This window comes from Convolutriloba macropyga, chromosome 6, assembly GCF_964194025.1.
Source record: "Convolutriloba macropyga chromosome 6, txConMacr16.3, whole genome shotgun sequence".
Classification (NCBI taxonomy): domain Eukaryota; kingdom Metazoa; phylum Xenacoelomorpha; order Acoela; family Convolutidae; genus Convolutriloba; species Convolutriloba macropyga.
In genome coordinates, this window is record NC_134473.1 from 6,719,524 (window position 1) to 6,737,105 (window position 17,582).

Genomic DNA, 17,582 nt, shown 5'->3' on the forward strand with positions numbered 1-17,582 from the left:
AAGGAAGTCGCTCCACGCAGCCTTCCCGGTAGTCGGGGAATGTTTTCCATTTCGTATTATGCATGGTGGCAGTACATACACTGCGAAAACATTAAGCGTTTTCTCAAATGTCAACAGCGTTTTCTCAAATGTCATCAGTGTACTGAAATAGGTAAGAATTTGAAACGAATAATACCAGCATCTAAATGGCAACCACATTAACATTGCGTAGAACCTAATGAAACACAAATTGATTTTGGGGGCCAATAATAAATGAATAAGGACATGAGATATATTTTTGGCAAGTATTGACCGTTATTCTATCCGTCTGCAGAAGTGTTTGAAAAAGCTGTTGGAGGCAATGTAATTAAATATCTTCAAGACTATGTACACATTCATGGAATACCGGGAACTATAGGCTTAGGCGCCTGCTAACTATCATAAAGCTATTGTTTGGTGGAGCAAATGATACAAACAGTTAAACGCCGACAAAGATAAAAAACTTCAATGTTAAACATGCATTTAAATCAACTATTTATCAGATGCGTATATGTGAACAACTTACAACTAAAATCAGTCCCTTTGGAGCTCATTCTCGAAGAATACCAGAAGATACCAGCTAAAAAAGATACCAGCGCGAAAGACACCAGCTCACAAGCGCTCAAAGAAAAAACTCGACGGCTTGTACGAGATTCTGGCCCACGGATCGGTGGTCGAAAAGTCTCTCTTACTACTTCTTCCATTAAAGAGCCAGGCGAACAATCAGTAAAAGTTGGAAACAGCTATCTAGCTGAAATCGGTTCTAGCAAGGAACGTTCAACCCCACTATGGGAACATGCACAACGCCGGTTTCCACCTCATGGTAAAACCGCAGAAGAGAAGGTGGCGAAACATATCAAAGACTTGAAGGGGAGTGGCAAAATTCGCCGTCGCAGTTCCGAATCTGTTTCCGTGGTCTCGTCGACAAACCCATATGTCCAACGCGCAATCGTGGCGCGAAAACCAACAAATCCGGATTTCAATAAGTCGAAAAACAAGAGAACTCAGACTAAAGCCGCTACAATTCTCCCTCCACCATAACTTTGCATAGCCGAATCGTGAGGACAAGAGACCGCCTCTGAGACATCTACTTCAAAGAGACACCGAAATGCCCCTAAACTCTATTTATTTGAAAACACGGAAACTCAGGCAACAAAAAGGCCACGGCGACAAAACAATGCAAATATGATTCAAGAAAGTTGACCGATTTCAATCTTACGCAACCCATCTAACGTGCCGACAACAACAAGTGTCAATAAATCACATGAAATTGCGTCGCAAAGTCATCCTACTACTCGAAATCGTTCAACTCCGTCGCACACAGGTTACTGAGACGCCTAATACTAGTGCACCACAATTACAAGCCTCCCAATAATCACCTGTCCCTTATATCTTCGAAGAACAAGCTCTTGTGGGTTCTCCTCGTCCCCCCAATTTAGTAATTGGAGAAGTATCTCCAACAGACCCACGAATTGGCTACCTGGCTGATGTTTCAGCGTTACTCTGATAACGAATATGAAAGGACAGCAAAATTGGGATGCGGAAAATCAAATTTAAACCCGATAAAACTGTCACACAAAACTCTGATACAAATATTTTTTTCTTGAATTGTGAAAAGGAGAGCGCCTAAATGAAAGTCGTTGAGAAGCTGATGGCGGCTATTACTTACATTACACAGCCTATAGACACAAGAAATCACGCCACAATTAGCCCACTGCAGGCCGTAAATTAGAAACACAATAACTCGCTAAAAACTTTAAGGGCTGCTGAATAGCACTCGAAATTGAAACTTAAATTATGGGCGAGCAAAAAGCAAGACGATTCTAGCCTGAAAGTGTTCGACCGGAAAAAGCAACGACTACTTTGTATTATTATTACGATAAATGCTTTACTTCGTCTTAATTTCTACTATTTCTCCAATTTTAGAAAAATTGCTGGCTACGCTACAGCATTAGCCATTATTTGGGCGACATATCACACCACTCTATTTTGCAATTCCCTCTCTAAAGTCTCGCAATACATTTCCACCGGAATGAGTGCACACCTGGAAAAACTTCCCCTGAGCCCGGATCCAAATAAAATGATGAAAACTGTTGGAAAAATGGTCAAAAATTCTTGTGGTGGAGTAAAGACGCTAAGAGTGTATACAAACGAGGCATCGAAATTACTGTGCGAACGTCGAGATTAAACTTGCAATTAATGTTGATATTTAACTTTGTTTTCTGTCTTCTTGTATTTATTTGGTACGGGTTGTGAATACACATTTTAATTTGATTCTTGAAGAGCTATTATGTTCAATTTTAGCCGAGCAATTCAGATAACCGACCAACGTCGGGCGAATTGCTCTCAAACGACCGGCGAGCGGCTGGCTTCGTCAACAGCTAGCCACGGTTTAGTGATCTCAGGGCGCTACCTCTTCATCCCATTTCTTAAGACGAAAGTCAAATGGGTCAGACGAAAAGTTCAAAACCATTTTCTGTCTCGAGAGTTCTGTCAAGTAACTCATCTCCTGAGACTTGGCCAGTAATGGTCGTTAAATGGACAAAATATTGAAAATTTTTACAAATTTTAACAAAATTTTGCTAGAATACAAAACATTAATATCTTAAAAGTCATTTCATCATCTCAAGAGACTATCCGGTATCCTTGCTTCAAGCCTGAAATAGTTTCACAGGCTCATAAAGATCCATACACTTGGAACAAAAATTTTCCAAAAATTTGAAGCAATTAAAATTTATCCAAATATTACTAAAACTGGAGTAATAAAAAATGTTGATCACCATCCCACTAACTCTATAAACTATGCAACAGCCTATTATCAAACCTTGGAGGAGGTCCCATGGCATCTGTTGCCGAGAAAAATTCAAACATGAAAAATTGCAAATAATTTAAAAAATTGCTTAAATTTGTGATATTAAAATTTTGAAGAACATTCCATTACTTACTTCTATAAAATATGCAGTAACCTAAAGGAAGTTCCATGGCTCTTGAGGCTAGAGAACCCTTAAAAATAACAAAAAAATTAAAAAACTTCAAAAAATTGCAAATTTTATTTAAAAAAAACTGATAAAACTTGCGATATTAAAAAGTTGAAAATTAAACCATGACCAAATAAAATTTTCCAGTAACTTATTATCAAACCCTATTGGAGGCTTTTTGACCCTTTAGGCTCAAAAAATCTGAATAATGACTATAAATGTAGAAAAAGGGAAAAAAATGCAAAAAATATCAAAAATAGGCTTAAATTTGTGATGTTGAAATCTTACAGGACACTCCATTTAATCTAGAAAAACTTCAGTAACCTATTTTCAAACCCTAGAGGCGGCTCTTCGGCTCTTAAGGCTGAAAAAAATAAAAAAAAAACGACAAAAAGAATTCAAAACTTGAAAAAAAGCAAGTTTTATCAAAAAATTGCTAAAATTTGTGCCATTAAAAAGTTGAAAAACTATTCCAGGGCCATTAAAAAATTTTCAGAAACTTATTATTGAGACCCTTAGGATGTTTTCTGGCCCATGGGTCTGGAAAGATCTGAATAAGGAAAAAAATGTCAAATTTGAAAAAATTGCACGTTTTGTCAAAAAATTGTCAAAACTCGTGATGTTAAAATGTTGAAACCATTCCATTACCACTAGAAACAATGCAGTAATCTATTATTAAACCCTAGAGGAGGTTCCTTGACACCTATGGCTGATAAAAAACAACAAATGTCAAAAATTTTCAAAAAGCTTGAAAAAAATTGCAAAATTGTATAAATTTGCGTTTTTAGCAAGCGGTTTTCGTCAGTAGCTAGCCACGGGAGGGGGGCTGATTGGGGGTGGGCAACACTGCGGTGGGGGGGGCAACAGCGCGGTGGGGGGGCAATAGGGGGGTCAACATTGCGGGTGTCTTCAACCTCTAAGAACCGCCCTTCACACCATAAGTATAAGTTTCCAAAACAGTTTGAGCTGAAACAGAGCTGAAAGGCTCTAAGAGCACTTAATGCCCAATGGGCGCTACCTGTTTATCCCGTTTTTGAGGACGAAAAGTCAAAAGCGTCAGACGAAAAATCGGTAAAGCGGAAAATCGCATAAAAAAGACCGACAGGACGAATATAGTTGCTACAAACTTCGTTTGAGAGCAATTAATTATAAACGCTGTTATGTTTTAATAACTAGCTTCAAATGAGATGATTTGAAGTCGCTATAGACCACTATTAAGGATTAAATTGAAGAAATGAAACTCGAAGGTGAAACTTAATTTATGGGCGAGCAAAAAATCAGCTCAGTATAGTGCAGGCAGGTAGTGCTAATTATGGATCTTAGAAATTAACATCCGGATAAGGTATAAACAACTGTCGACCTTGGGCGTGAATTGAGCCTACATAATTCAAGTTCTGAAAGATTGTACTAATATTAGATAGTAATTGATCTAAAAAAGTCCTTTCAGAAAACTTTAACTTTAAAATATTATTTACAAATGGGCAAGGTAATTTACTATGTAACAACTACTCATCTATTTACAATAGAAGGGCTCAATTGGGGAAGACACTTAACAGAAGGCAAAAGAGACAAAAATATCATTTAGCGTTTCTAATTTATCAATAAACAAAGGAGATAACAAAATTGATTGTAATGAATGATTAAACTTCATGAACGCAGCTGAGAGATAGCTTTTGAATAGATGATAATTAGTCACTGAGAAGTTGACAATATTTGAGCTGCTCAGGGGTGAAAGATTGTTGGAACAACCTCAAAGCGACTAAATATATAAGAAAGCCGGTGTAAAATTAGGGTTCTTAAAATTTTCAAATCCCGATATGTTTTTGAGTAGATATATGAGACCTGTTTCCCCGTAAACAAAAATATTCATAAATATGTCTGGACAAACAAACACGTGTTTTGTACAGATAATGGCTTGTGTATCCTACACACTAAATAAAGTTAAGGTAAATTTACCTTAAAAAACATCCTAACTCACCTTAACTGTTAAGGTAGATTTGCCTTTCCTTAACTCACCTTAACCAATCCTGACTTTACTTGAACTTTACCTGAAAAGTTAAGGCCTCACTACCTTAACTAAATAAAGTTAAGGTAATTTTACCTTAAAAGAGTTAACGTAAATTTTTTACCTTAACTCGAGTTAAGTTAAAAATAAGGTAAACTTTACCTTAACTTCACCTTATCAACGGTTTACCTTAACTCCGTTAAAATTTCAATGGATAGAACAAGCACTGATTATAATCAGTGCTTGTACTATCCATTGAAATTTTTAACATAAAGGTGTACAATTGATATAAAGGTTAAAGACTTTTTCATATATGATACCATTGTACCGTGGGAGGGGCGTGGGGTAACAGTTCCCGATATTTGTCAATTGTGACCTCTAATGTTACAAATTAAAATAGGAGTCATAAATAATAGCACTGGCCGTCTTTTCTTTCATTCCGTATCCTGTTCTCGTATGAAGGATTAAATTTCTCTGTAATAACCATCAAATGACGTAATCAAGGCAAAAGTTGACAAATTCTTTAGTAGTCCCGTCAATTTAGAAAAGATATTTTGACAAAATTAAAAAAATTAAAAAGGCGATGAATTTTAATATCACGGGCGAAGCGCGAGATTTTCAGAAGCACATCTTAAATTACACCGGCTTTCTACATCGCATTTTGCTAAATTAAAAGATAGAGCAGTTTTTATAAGCTGAAAAAACTTTCATCACTCATTGCTTTATAACTATTGTGACCAGTAGCATCTATGTGACCTCTGGAGTTATTCACACCAGTTCCGTTCACATTCGCATGTGTAAACACCACGTGACCTTCATCTCTTGTGTCCTCAAGGTCACGGAAGTTTACATCATCATCCTCATCTTCCTTGAGAATTCCAAATCTGCTCATGCTGGAGAAATTTCCATTTAGAGAGATGGGGTTGTGATTCCTGACTGTGGTCATGAGGGAATTGCCGCTCCTTCTGCAAAGTGCGACTGATACGCAAGCGAAGAGAACAGCGATTAAAGGCACTGCAACGAAGCCCACCATGAGAGGCACGAAGTAGGCACCAACACCACTCTCATCTGAAATAGACACAACGGGGGGAATATTAAGATATTAAATAAATATATAAAGAAAGTAACTTTACCACCCACCAAAGAAGCCCAATGGGCATATTTTAGTTCAGTATTTATGGACATGTTACCAACAAGATGGTGGCTTTAAAAACTCCAGCAAAATCAACAATGACAAAAAAGGGAAAATAAACACACGGTTGGAGAAAATTGAGTAACTATTGAAAGGGTTTTAGGATCTATTCTGTTTCGGCCCCCCAGTTTAGTGAGCATAAATTTTTTATGACCCCCAGGCGCACGTGCTATTTTCTTACACAGTAACGTGCTATATAACAACATATAATTTGTAACTGGGGGTCATAAAAAACACTGGGGGGGGGGGGGCGAATAGAATAGATCCGGGTTTTATTAAATCATAGCTTAGCTACCGAATCAAATCGTTGTTCCTATCACGTGTGTTTGTTTTCCCTTTTTTGTCATTGTTGATTTTGCGGAAGTTTTTAAAGGCACGATCTTGTTGGTAACAGGTCATATTTTTTTGGCAAATAGCAGTCAAATTTGCAACACTTATATTACAAAATTGGACTTTAGAACAATTGAACACAGATACCATAACCTCACTCACCTTCCTGGTGATATTTTACTGGCTGATTGTTTTGAGGTAATGTGTAGTTGAAATGGACTTGATCAAAAGTTGTTGTCTCGTCAAATAAAACTTTGCTCAAGCCTAAAACACCAATCATAATACAAAAAAATTATTCCTAAATTGTGATCAAATAAACTACTTATTTATTTATTCAATAAAAATTTCACATCCGCAACAATGAAAATTCGACTCGTATCGTTTCCTAGCTGGAAAAGAACTGTGATTTGCGTTTAATATTAATCTGTTACAATATATTACCATGTAAAATCCAAATCTTAAAACTAACTTTCAGGGCACCGTTCCAACTGAATATAACCGGGGTCCCCTCGCTTCAATTTTGGACAGTTTCTGGGCATCACATTGGCCATGTATGACTTATCATTAGGGGCAGATTTGAGAACAAGGACAAAACAATCTTCAAATGTTTTGTAGTCTGCGAAGTAAGCATCATCTGAAACAAGAGATCAAAGACGTTGATTTCACGGGTGTCAGGACAATGGGTATAATGGCATTGGGTAAATTGTCATGTAACCGATTTCACGTACCACTGATTGCTTTAATCTGTTTTGTGAGGAGAGAAATTCACTTACTGCATACCAGTGATCATGGAATTGTAATAAAACATTTTATCACACCTTTCTTCTACAAATTATTTATCATTATTTATCTATTAATCATTTATCTATTGATAATTATTTATTTTTATTTATCTATCAAACTCTTATAACACTCCTTATCAGAATTACATCACGCTCACCAGATTTTTGGTGAGATTGGACAAGGCAATTCAAGTTTTTAAGTCAACTTTTTGAAAGATGATATAATAAATTTAGAGCAAGAATTTAGTCAAATAAATTTCTATCCTGCACGATCTGACAAATGTCTCATACATCTGTGCAAGGGGTGCATCTTGTAAAAACTTTTTATACAGTTTTGCAACATCCAGGCCGAAACGATATGCAGGACAGCGCTCACAATATTGCCACTTTATATCTTGTATGTTGAACTTATTTGATATATTAACATAATTAACAATATATTTGAAAAAATTAGCAATCAAATAAAGATAGAGCATTCAACTTTCAAATGCAATATCTTTAAGAGAACGCAGCCAGTAGATTTCCGGAAAACAATCACGAAATAGAGCGTTGAGACATTCAGTTAAAAATAACACTGGAACCGAACAGAAAAGAATGTCTTTCAAGTACTAGAATGTCTTTAATAATAACCTACTTCGGGTGACCCTAATTCAATTTCAATTAGAGTTAATATTCTCAATTTAGATTTAATAAGCGGAGTGCAGAAGTACTGAATGAGGTAAGTAATTTTTAATTTATCACATGATTGACATAAACTCCGAAAACAGTAAATACCAAAGTCAATCCCAAATTCAGCTAGAGGGGTAAAATCAGCAAGGAAGTCACTCTTTGACTCGTTGATGCGTGATCAAATTATCGAACAAAGAAACGACAAATAAAAAAACATAGCAGGAAAAGTCTTGTAATACAATCTGGAGAACTGAACGAAAAACTTAAACATCCTTGACCGAGCCAGCAGACCAATTGATTGTAACGGGCCAAACAAAAAAATAGGATACGTGGACAATATATATAATTCCAAAAAGCTCAAGATATTTTTCATACTGATGAAAGCAAACATCTTTACTTTACAATAATTGCTCAAGTGTTGAACGCACCTAATAATTCACATGATTCAGTCATCGCATGGCATCTTCATTAATTCCAAAAAGTAAAAAAATCTTCAGTAATCTCCAAAAAGTAAAAAAAATAACAATTGAAAACATACCCGTCAGACTGCCGGAAAATAGCCGCCTTTGATTCCCATAACCACGATTGGGATTGAAAAAATAGAAAAAAACTCGTGAAAGGATTTTTGTACAAACAATTGTAAAAAGCGAAATATTTTGATGTCAACTTGGAGCTGAACATGCTCCTGTTTCGCAGTCAGACCACACAGGGGCTAGTATAGCACCAATAAGCATTAGTGATGGTAACTAAGACTTTTAAGAACAAAGTTCGAGTACCGGGCATCTAAAGTCGGGCTTTATGGGTTTATCCCGTTTTTATATCTGATTTCGCTTTTTTTATACTGACTCTGTTAATTTTGAATTGCTTTGCTGAGCAACTGCTGATTAAAAGCACTTTGAGCAGAATGAGAGAAGAGTGAAACTAGCCTAGAGAAGTCAAAAAGATTTCACGCAAAATGTTGAACAAGCTGTGAACTAAGGTAAAGCGAAAAATTTTTATTCGACGAAGTAAAAAAACATAGTAGGACAAGTCATGACGTACAATTAAAAAAATTTTCATTGACTTCATTGAATAACCAATAACCTAGACCTAGAACGGACTATGAGTGAATTGGGAAAACCATTTCTAAAAAAATCAGATAAAAAAACAGAAAATCAATATCAAAATGCCGCATGTGAACAAAAAACCCACTAGCGACAAAATGGAAATTTGGTTCGAACAAAATAACTAGACCTAAAAAGAACTATGAATAGATTCAGAAAAACAACTAGACCTAAAAAGAACTATGAATAGATTCAGAAAAAAATTTAGAAAAAAATCCGATGAAAAAAATAGAAAAAAAAGTAAACATCAAAGTGAAATTGCGGCATGTGAACAAAAAACCACTAGCGAGAAAGCGAATTTTTGTTCAAACACCGCTTTCTCACTCTCTTTAAAATTAGAGCGAAAAAATTTCACGCCACAAAACCACTCGCTTTTTCGCTCCAATTCCTGTTTCGGCGTGACCAAAATCATTAATCCGATTTGACTTCAAAAATCATGAAAATGTGTGAACAGATCTTAAAAAAAAAGACAGCACCCCAATACAATTCAAATTCATTGAATTGTAAAAATTCATCGAATTTTTTTTAAAAAAATAGGAGCGCAATAATAGCCTGCTGAGAAGCTGGGGCGGCTATTAACAATTAAACTTTAAAAAGTCAGAAAAATCTAAAACATAACCGACTGATGTCGGATGAATCTTCTTCGAACGACTGATGGGCACTTGATTCTATTTTAGCCTAACTTAACAGGAGGAGGGACAATAAGGGGCTTCAAATTATACAATCAGTTTTAATGTAGAGCAATAGTAAAATTTGAAGTGTAAAAGGAACCGATTCCTGCTCGCTCCTAATTTGACTTGTAGCAGTTCAACTGCAGTCAATTGACTAATTCAGTTGATAAAATTTTGAAACATAACCGACGAACATCGGTCGAATTACTCTCAAACGACCGGGGACGGTTGGTTTCGGTAGTAGTCAGCAGGGGAGTAGGGATGCAAGCATTAGGGGGTAGGGTATAGAAGGCTATATGAAAGGGGATTCAAATCGAGATGCAGAGGACGGTGGAAAGCGGGAGCGTTGAGGGGTAATGGGGGCTGATGGCATGAGGAGGGTTTGGGGTGACTGAGTGGGTCAAACTTTTAAGACTAAAAACCACCCTTCACACAATGAAACTGTCTCCTTAAAACAGTTTTTGCTGAATCACATTCTTAGAGTATAGTAAGGTAGAGGGCTCTAAAAGAACTTAATGACCTCCGAGTGCTACCTGCGTATCCCCTTTTGGCGACGAAAAGTCAAAAAGGTCAGACGAAAAATGGATCAAGCAAAAAATCGCATAAAAAAGACAACTGGACTAAAGTAAGGCAAAAGTATCGAAAGGCAAAAGTAAGTTATCACCCCCTATTTTTACGAAACAAAAGCTCATTTTTAAGGCATTATTACTCCAACTTAAAATCACATTTTGAATAAAATTTTTAGATCCTTTACCTGCGTATCCCCTTTTGGCGACGAAAGGTCAAAAAGGTCAGACAAAAAATGGATCAAGCAAAAAATCGCATAAAAAAGACAACTGGACTAAAGTAAGGCAAAAGTATCGAAAGGCAAAAGTAAGTTATCACCCCCTATTTTTACGAAACAAAAGTTCATTTTTAAGGCATTATTACTCCAACTTAAAATCACATTTTGAATAAAATTTTTAGATCCTTTACACTAGTAAAGGATCAAGGGCTACCTGCGTATCCCCTTTTTGCGACGAAAAGTCAAAAAAATCAGACGGAAAATGGATCAAGCAAAAAATTGCATAAAAAAGACAACAGGACTAATACCGAACGGCAAAAGTAAGTTAACACCCCCTATTTTTACGAAACAAAAGTTCATTTTTAAGGCATTATTACTCCAACTTAAAATCACATTTTGAATAAAATTTTTATGCCCTTGATCCTTTACACTAGTCCTCTCGTCTACCTATGAAATTCACATAGAACACAACGTTCACTTAACGGAAATTCCAATGTAAAGTTGATGAACTTCATCCAGGTTTCACAGTAAAAAGAAAAGTTAGAAAGTTGTCACAAGATGTGCTATGTTTTCAAAAATTTTCAACTACGCCTAATTTAGCAATTGTGTTAAAAAAAGAGAAAAACAATAAGAATAAATTTAGAACTTGTGATAACTTTTTTCATTTAGATCATTAAAAAATAAGAAGTCAAACATTATAGAGCTCAATAGAAAAACCAATTTGCTCAAGCGATTTGATACTCTAGAATCATAGCCGGCAGGTTACCGGAAAATAGCCACGATAGATGCTTGTGGCCTTCCATGGAAATGAAACAACTAAAAAATCAGATAGACAGATTGACCTCCAGTCCTTTAATAGACGACTAGACTCTTTGGGCTAGATTCGGACTGCCATTTTTATGAGACGCATAAGCTCTATAAGGAAAAGCCCTAATAGAGCGTTTTCAAAATTAATAAATGTTCATAAAATTTAAATTTCATTAAGTGAACTCAGAGGTCATTTGCTGAGTGAGGTAAATCACGCGATTTACCTAAAAGCAGAACAAATGAGATCACGCAAACAAATTTTGACTGCAAAGTACTGGAATGCAATTCAAAGAACCTAGTGAAAAACTTAGAACTAATATACCTGACCAGAAGATCAATTAACAATAACAGCCCAAAAAATGAGAAGCTAAATTTATCAAACAAAATAAACAAAAGTAAAATCATTGCAGAAACTCCTGAAGCTTTTAACCTCAAAGCTAAACTTGATCCACTAAAATATACCCATCAACTTAAGTGCAAACTCTGACAAAATTTTATCGGCCAAAAAGATAGAACAATTGAGAAATATGACAAATACTTCATAATGAAAATTACAAAGAAAGCTATTTAATTTCCCAATACTTAAATGCTCAAGACCACTTTTTTTCACAGGAGTCTGTCCAATGACCTATCTGCAAGACCTGAAAAAATTTCATTGGCAAATTTTAATCAAAAAATTGCAATAATAAGTTCTTCAGAACTATTTTATTGTCTCAAAAGGTTATCCAGTAAAACAATATCAAGCATTAAGAATTTTCATTGGCTCATAAAGATCGATAAACTAGGAACATGACAATAAATTTCCAAAAATAACATGTTTTATCAAAAAATTGCAAAAACTCGTGATACTAAAAAGTTGAAAACCATTCCATTGCCCCTAGAAAATATGCAACAACATGCGAGCGAACCTTAGAGGAGGTTCCTTGGCACATGGGGATGGCAAACTCGAAAAGAAACAAATTTTTAAAGAACTTGACAAAAATTGCAAAGTTTATCAAAAAATTACTAAAATTTGTAATAATAAAATATTGAAAACGATTCCTTGGCCGAGAATTTATTTTCAGTGGCCTATTATCAAACCCTAGAGGAGGTTTCATAGCTCCTGGGGCTGGAAAAACTGAAATATTGACAATAAATGTCAAAAATAAGGACAAAGCAAGCAAAGACAAAAAAATGTTATAATTCTTGATGTTAAAATGTTGAAAACCATTCCTTTACAATTAAAAACTATGCAATAACCTATTATCAAACCCCTGAGGAAGTTATTTATCACCTAGGGCTGAAATTTTCGAAAAATTTGAAAAAATATAAAAAATAAAAAAAAATTGCGTGTTTATGTTTGGAGTACAAAAACATATAGCTCACAAAATCATAATAAAAAGCAAATATGTCTTGCAAAAGACTTTTATGAACTTTTAAAAATTTCAATTTAAGACTGGTCCAACAAAAAACAAAAAATTGGAAAATGACAAAAAAAGCAACAAATTGCAACACTTTGGGCTGAAAAAACTCCTAAAAATGAACTTTTAACCTTGATTTACGGCCTTCCCGGTAATTTCATCACTTAGAAGACTACTAAGCGAGGTTAAGGGCCTCTAATGAAACTTGATGCCCGCTTAGCTTTACCTGTTTATCCTGTTTTGGAAAGCTCAAAGTCGTAAAAAAGGTGTGAAAACATCTTACAAAATAAAAACAGAGCACCAATACGATTCAATTCTTGGATTGTAAAAAACCACGATGTCCCCAATAATAGCCGCTATCGCATCGTGGCTATTAAAAATATTTTAAAAAATGGTTGAGCAAAAACTGTGCATAAAAAGACATACAACAACAATAATTGCTTCAAGCCTCCGACTAACGTCAGCCGAACCCCTCCGAACACCAGACGGGAGTCGATTATATTGTAGCCTGCATGATCCATGACGGGAGGTGTTTTATTGCAACCTGGCTTACCGATGGCAATCACTGCAAAATTACTTCACTTGATATTACCAATGCTTATTTTACTTAGTCAATTAGTTTTCAATTAAGTAAAAACGCACGTTAGTACGCAACAAAAACATGTTTTCAACGCGTAAGCTTCTTGTCCCATTTAGCACAAGATAAATCACACTTTTGACTTGTTCTGAAGTGAAGTGTGACAAAAGCTCCTAATTTTCACCCTCTGATTCTCTGAACACATTGGAATACTAACTGAGAGGTCCAATCTTGTCTCCCTTCATGTACACTTGTGATGTCTTCTTTCTTTCAACATCAACCTCTTTGATCAGCACATGAGGAGTTTGTACACACGTGGCCACCTCAATTGTCAACGTAGAGTGCTGATAACCACAAAAAACACGAAATCAACAAATAACAACACAATATATTCCAACGAATTATGACAACAAAACCAATAAAAACTAACTGTTTCAGAAATATCAAAAAAGAAAAAGTAGCAATATGTAGTTCAACCAATTTTTAGTTGGGAATGTGGGTAGGTGTGAGGTGGTCGTAGGTAGTTTGGTGGGGGGGGGGGGTAGGTACAGGGGTATGTGGTAGGGGGGAGGGATAGGCAGGGGGGTTTGATAGGTATGTGGTTGGTCTGTAGTTTCGATAGGTAAGAGGGACTTAAATGGGGTCAAAACTTCTTAAAATGACCTTTTCACCTTGAATATTACCAACAGTTCCTAATACTATACATAACAAACTAAGCTAAATTTGAGGTCCGATGTTCTAAAACATATGTCGACGACGTTCAAAAGCAGACGTAAATGTTCGAAAAAAGAAGTCAAAATTCAAGCTATGAACAAACTTGCTTCAGCTATAAAAAACATGTGCTATACCAATACCCCTCTTCGATTCGCAGAAAATACCAAAGTACTAATATAATCGCTGCAAACTGTTTCAGAGCAATTAACCAACTACCGAGGACGAATTGCTCTCAAAAGTAACAGAAATGGGTGGATGTGGAGGATGATGGGGGAAGAGAAGGGTCCAGACTTTCCTTCAAATCAAGAAATTATACCAAATCAGCAGTTTTTAGTGAAAAGACTAACAATTTATTCCGTTTTTAAGGACCAAAATTATTGCTACAAACTTTGTTTGAGAGCAACTCGAATTTACTATTCGCATTTTAAAATTACAGCGGAACAATTTAGGCGCAAAAAGCTTCTTGCTTTAGATGATTTTGGCTAGCTGCAAAGAAAATGATTTATTCGGAAGGATTCAAAAAAGAAGATAGGCAGATTTTTCATAAGTATAAATTGTAATATTTTCGTTCATAGAAAGTATGTTGCCTTCTCAATTACCTATAAATATTTTTAAAAAAGAAATGAAAATAAAGTTAAGTAAAAACGAAACATTAATGAATTGCTTTTGAAAACTGGCGGCGCTATATTATTATCAATAAAACATAACTAACTTAGGTCCCGCGAATTGCTCTCAAACAACTGGCGAACGGTTGGAAGTCATCAAGAGCTAGCCTGGCATTAGGCAACTTAAGATTAACTGAGACAGTGGGAAAAAAGTAGAAAAAAGAACGTGCATTGGGGGAAGTCAATGCTAGCAACAAAATATACATGCAAGCCGTACCACAGATTAATTTATGGAGTCAGCAATAGATAAAACGCACAAAAAATTATGAACTTTTAATATTGCAAATAAGAGCTCATTACATTATACTACAACATAACTTCGCGATATTTTACTATAAAAAACCTCTATTTAATATGAGTCGTCTTTTGACTTTAAAAAGGTCTAGAGTAAACCTAAGTCACCATAATATTGGCGTAAAAAGTTGTAGCCCTGATTTGTAGTTTGCGGCGAGAACAGCAATAGGAAAAAATAAGCGTCAGACGACGATACAGAAAAAAACACCGCAACACAGCGACGCCCACTCACAACATAATGATAAACTAATTTTTCCAGTAAACTTTCATTACGCCGTTACAATATAAACGTCTAATGCAAAATTTGTACAAGTTTTTATACAAGTTACTAACAAAATCTGCGCCAAATTCATTCAAAATTTCCAACACTGGCGTTTCTAAATCTTCCCAAACGTTACTCGCTTTCATAACGGATGCTTCAAAACTGCTCATAAATGTTCAACTGGATTAAGATCCAGACTTTATGCTGGCCATTCCACTAAATCCTACTTCTTTTTTCAGTTGAATAACTTCCTAATAGCCACAATTCAAGCACAAGAGCAATCTCTCAAAAACGGAGTTTTTTGTTAGTCTTTTCTCAAATGTTCGAAGTAATTTAAAGCGTTCAGCTTTGAGATATCTAACAAGAAGCATCCGTTTATATGTTTGTATTCACCCCAAGAATACGTTTGATTTATCAAAATCTTGTCCAATTTCTTTGAAAAAAAAAACTAGAAAAAATTCGTAGCCAGAGATGCACACTCTAGTCTCATAAACGTACCAATTAAAAGATACCATCATTTTAAAAATAGGCGACAGATTGCCGAAATAGGTGCAACTTCGAAACTGACTTACGTGACGTAGAATACAGACAACAACAGATACAGAAATGACTTTATGCAGTTTAAAAGCCAACTTTTTTTAAAGACAAAAACGTTTTAGGCATTTTTCAAAAAAATCAAATTCGTTATTTTGATTTCGTCGCCATGCTTTATTATTTATACTGATCATTATATATAAGTCATATATTCACCTTGACCGAGGTTAGAGTGATTTCTAGTGAACTTACTGAAGTTGGAAGTCATTTAGAGAGTGAGGTCATTTAGAAGTCATGCTCTTTTGAAGTTCGCCAAAAAACCAAGATCACCGCATATAACTACAGTCAGCTTGTATGCATTTTGAGAATTCGTCTGAGCTGTGGGTCACTCTGATGTTTCAGAATATATAAACGGAGCGTTTTAAGGCATACTGCGTGCACTTTGTCGTAATTTTGTCACGAAAATCTGACCATCCGTTGCGTAACAACTTGGTTAACAGTAAAAAAGCAAAATGATGAAAAAATTTTGGTTGTTAAATTGGAGAAAGTGAGATTGAAATTCTTCTTTAACGCCTAAAAATTTCACGCCCTTTCTCACGCCCTAAAATAGTAAGAGTAGAAATCAAGCTTTTCGTTACTACGGTGTACTAAAAGTAAATAGCATTAATAATATAATGAACATAACCGGAAGTCTCCGGAAGTAGTATTCACTATTGCTGGTCTCTAAACCAAATGAAACTTACTCATTCACAGTAACCATTTTCAAACAATAACAGGGAAAAAATGAGAAAAACCAAATCTGATAATCAATACTTAAAAATTGATCACAAGTAGCGACTCCAAAAACAGCTATTTGCAGCAAACTTTGCCATAAAATTCCCATTCGTTTATTCAACGAATAGCAATTGATTTAAAACACACAAACGTAACGTAAAATGGAAACCGAGAGAAGGATAAGAAAGAGAAGGGAGGGAGGTGACTGAGAGGGTAAAACTTTTATGACTAAGAACCGCCCTTCACAACTTAAAATTGTCTCCTCAAAACAATGTCGGTGAATCGCATACTTGGAGACTAGTAGGCGTAAGGCTCTAAGAGAGCTACCCTGCTACTTAAGGCCATCGGGGCACTACCTGATAATCCCGTTTTTGAGGACGAAAAGTCAATGGTCAGAACAGACGAGAAATTGGTCAAGCAAAAAGGGCGTAAAAAGACCACAGTACTAATATCATTGCTAGACGCCTCCTTTGAGAGCAATTAACAATGTTAATGTGTAAAGCGAAAGCAGTATAAAAGACACGAATTTGTGTAGATCGTTTGAAAAAAGAGCAAGAATTATAATCGGTCAAATTGGTGAATAAAAAAGAACAAATTTCAGACAGAATTTGGACATTTGAGGGCCGAACCACCTCATCACGAAATGAAACAAGACTTTGAGAAGGAAAAACTGTATTTCATTGGCATAACTCTGCTAATGGGCATTAAAACATGAAATCAACTAACCATTTGGTTGGTGCGCTTTGTGCATGCAAAGCCAGAGCAGTATTCGTTCGCGTGACAGAAGAGGGCTTTGTTGAGGGGAGTGTCAAATTTGGCAGCTGCGTCCTTCCATTTATGGCAACTGACTGTGGTAGAAATGCCGGCTATAAAAACAACCCTGTGTATGTACGGCCTCTGTAGTCTTCTGAATTTGAATCAAATATCCTTTAGTTATAATTAGGACGAGTTAATGCTTCCCCCTACACACGCGCTCAAAAAACATAAACCAACTAACGTCGTGTGAATAGCTCTCTAACAACA

General features: G+C 35.7%; 2 protein-coding genes across 2 annotated transcripts in view; both read right to left on the bottom strand.

The window, feature by feature from the left end:
• Positions 1-7,999, bottom strand: part of LOC142341457 (exosome complex component RRP46-like) — a 360,653-nt gene extending 352,654 nt beyond the window's left edge. The window contains exon 1 of the mRNA XM_075392412.1: positions 7,990-7,999. The gene's annotated coding sequence lies outside the window, so the exon portion shown is untranslated. The remainder of the gene's footprint in view (positions 1-7,989) is intronic.
• The window catches only part of LOC142341456 (uncharacterized), a 107,702-nt gene continuing 95,726 nt past the window's right edge, over positions 5,607-17,582 (bottom strand). The window contains exons 16-20 of the mRNA XM_075392411.1: positions 17,286-17,425; positions 13,534-13,660; positions 6,993-7,157; positions 6,686-6,787; positions 5,607-6,069 (exon numbers count right to left, since the gene is read on the bottom strand). Coding sequence (XP_075248526.1) covers positions 5,690-6,069; positions 6,686-6,787; positions 6,993-7,157; positions 13,534-13,660; positions 17,286-17,425 — 914 coding nt within the window. The 3' untranslated portion in view covers positions 5,607-5,689. The remainder of the gene's footprint in view (positions 6,070-6,685; positions 6,788-6,992; positions 7,158-13,533; positions 13,661-17,285; positions 17,426-17,582) is intronic.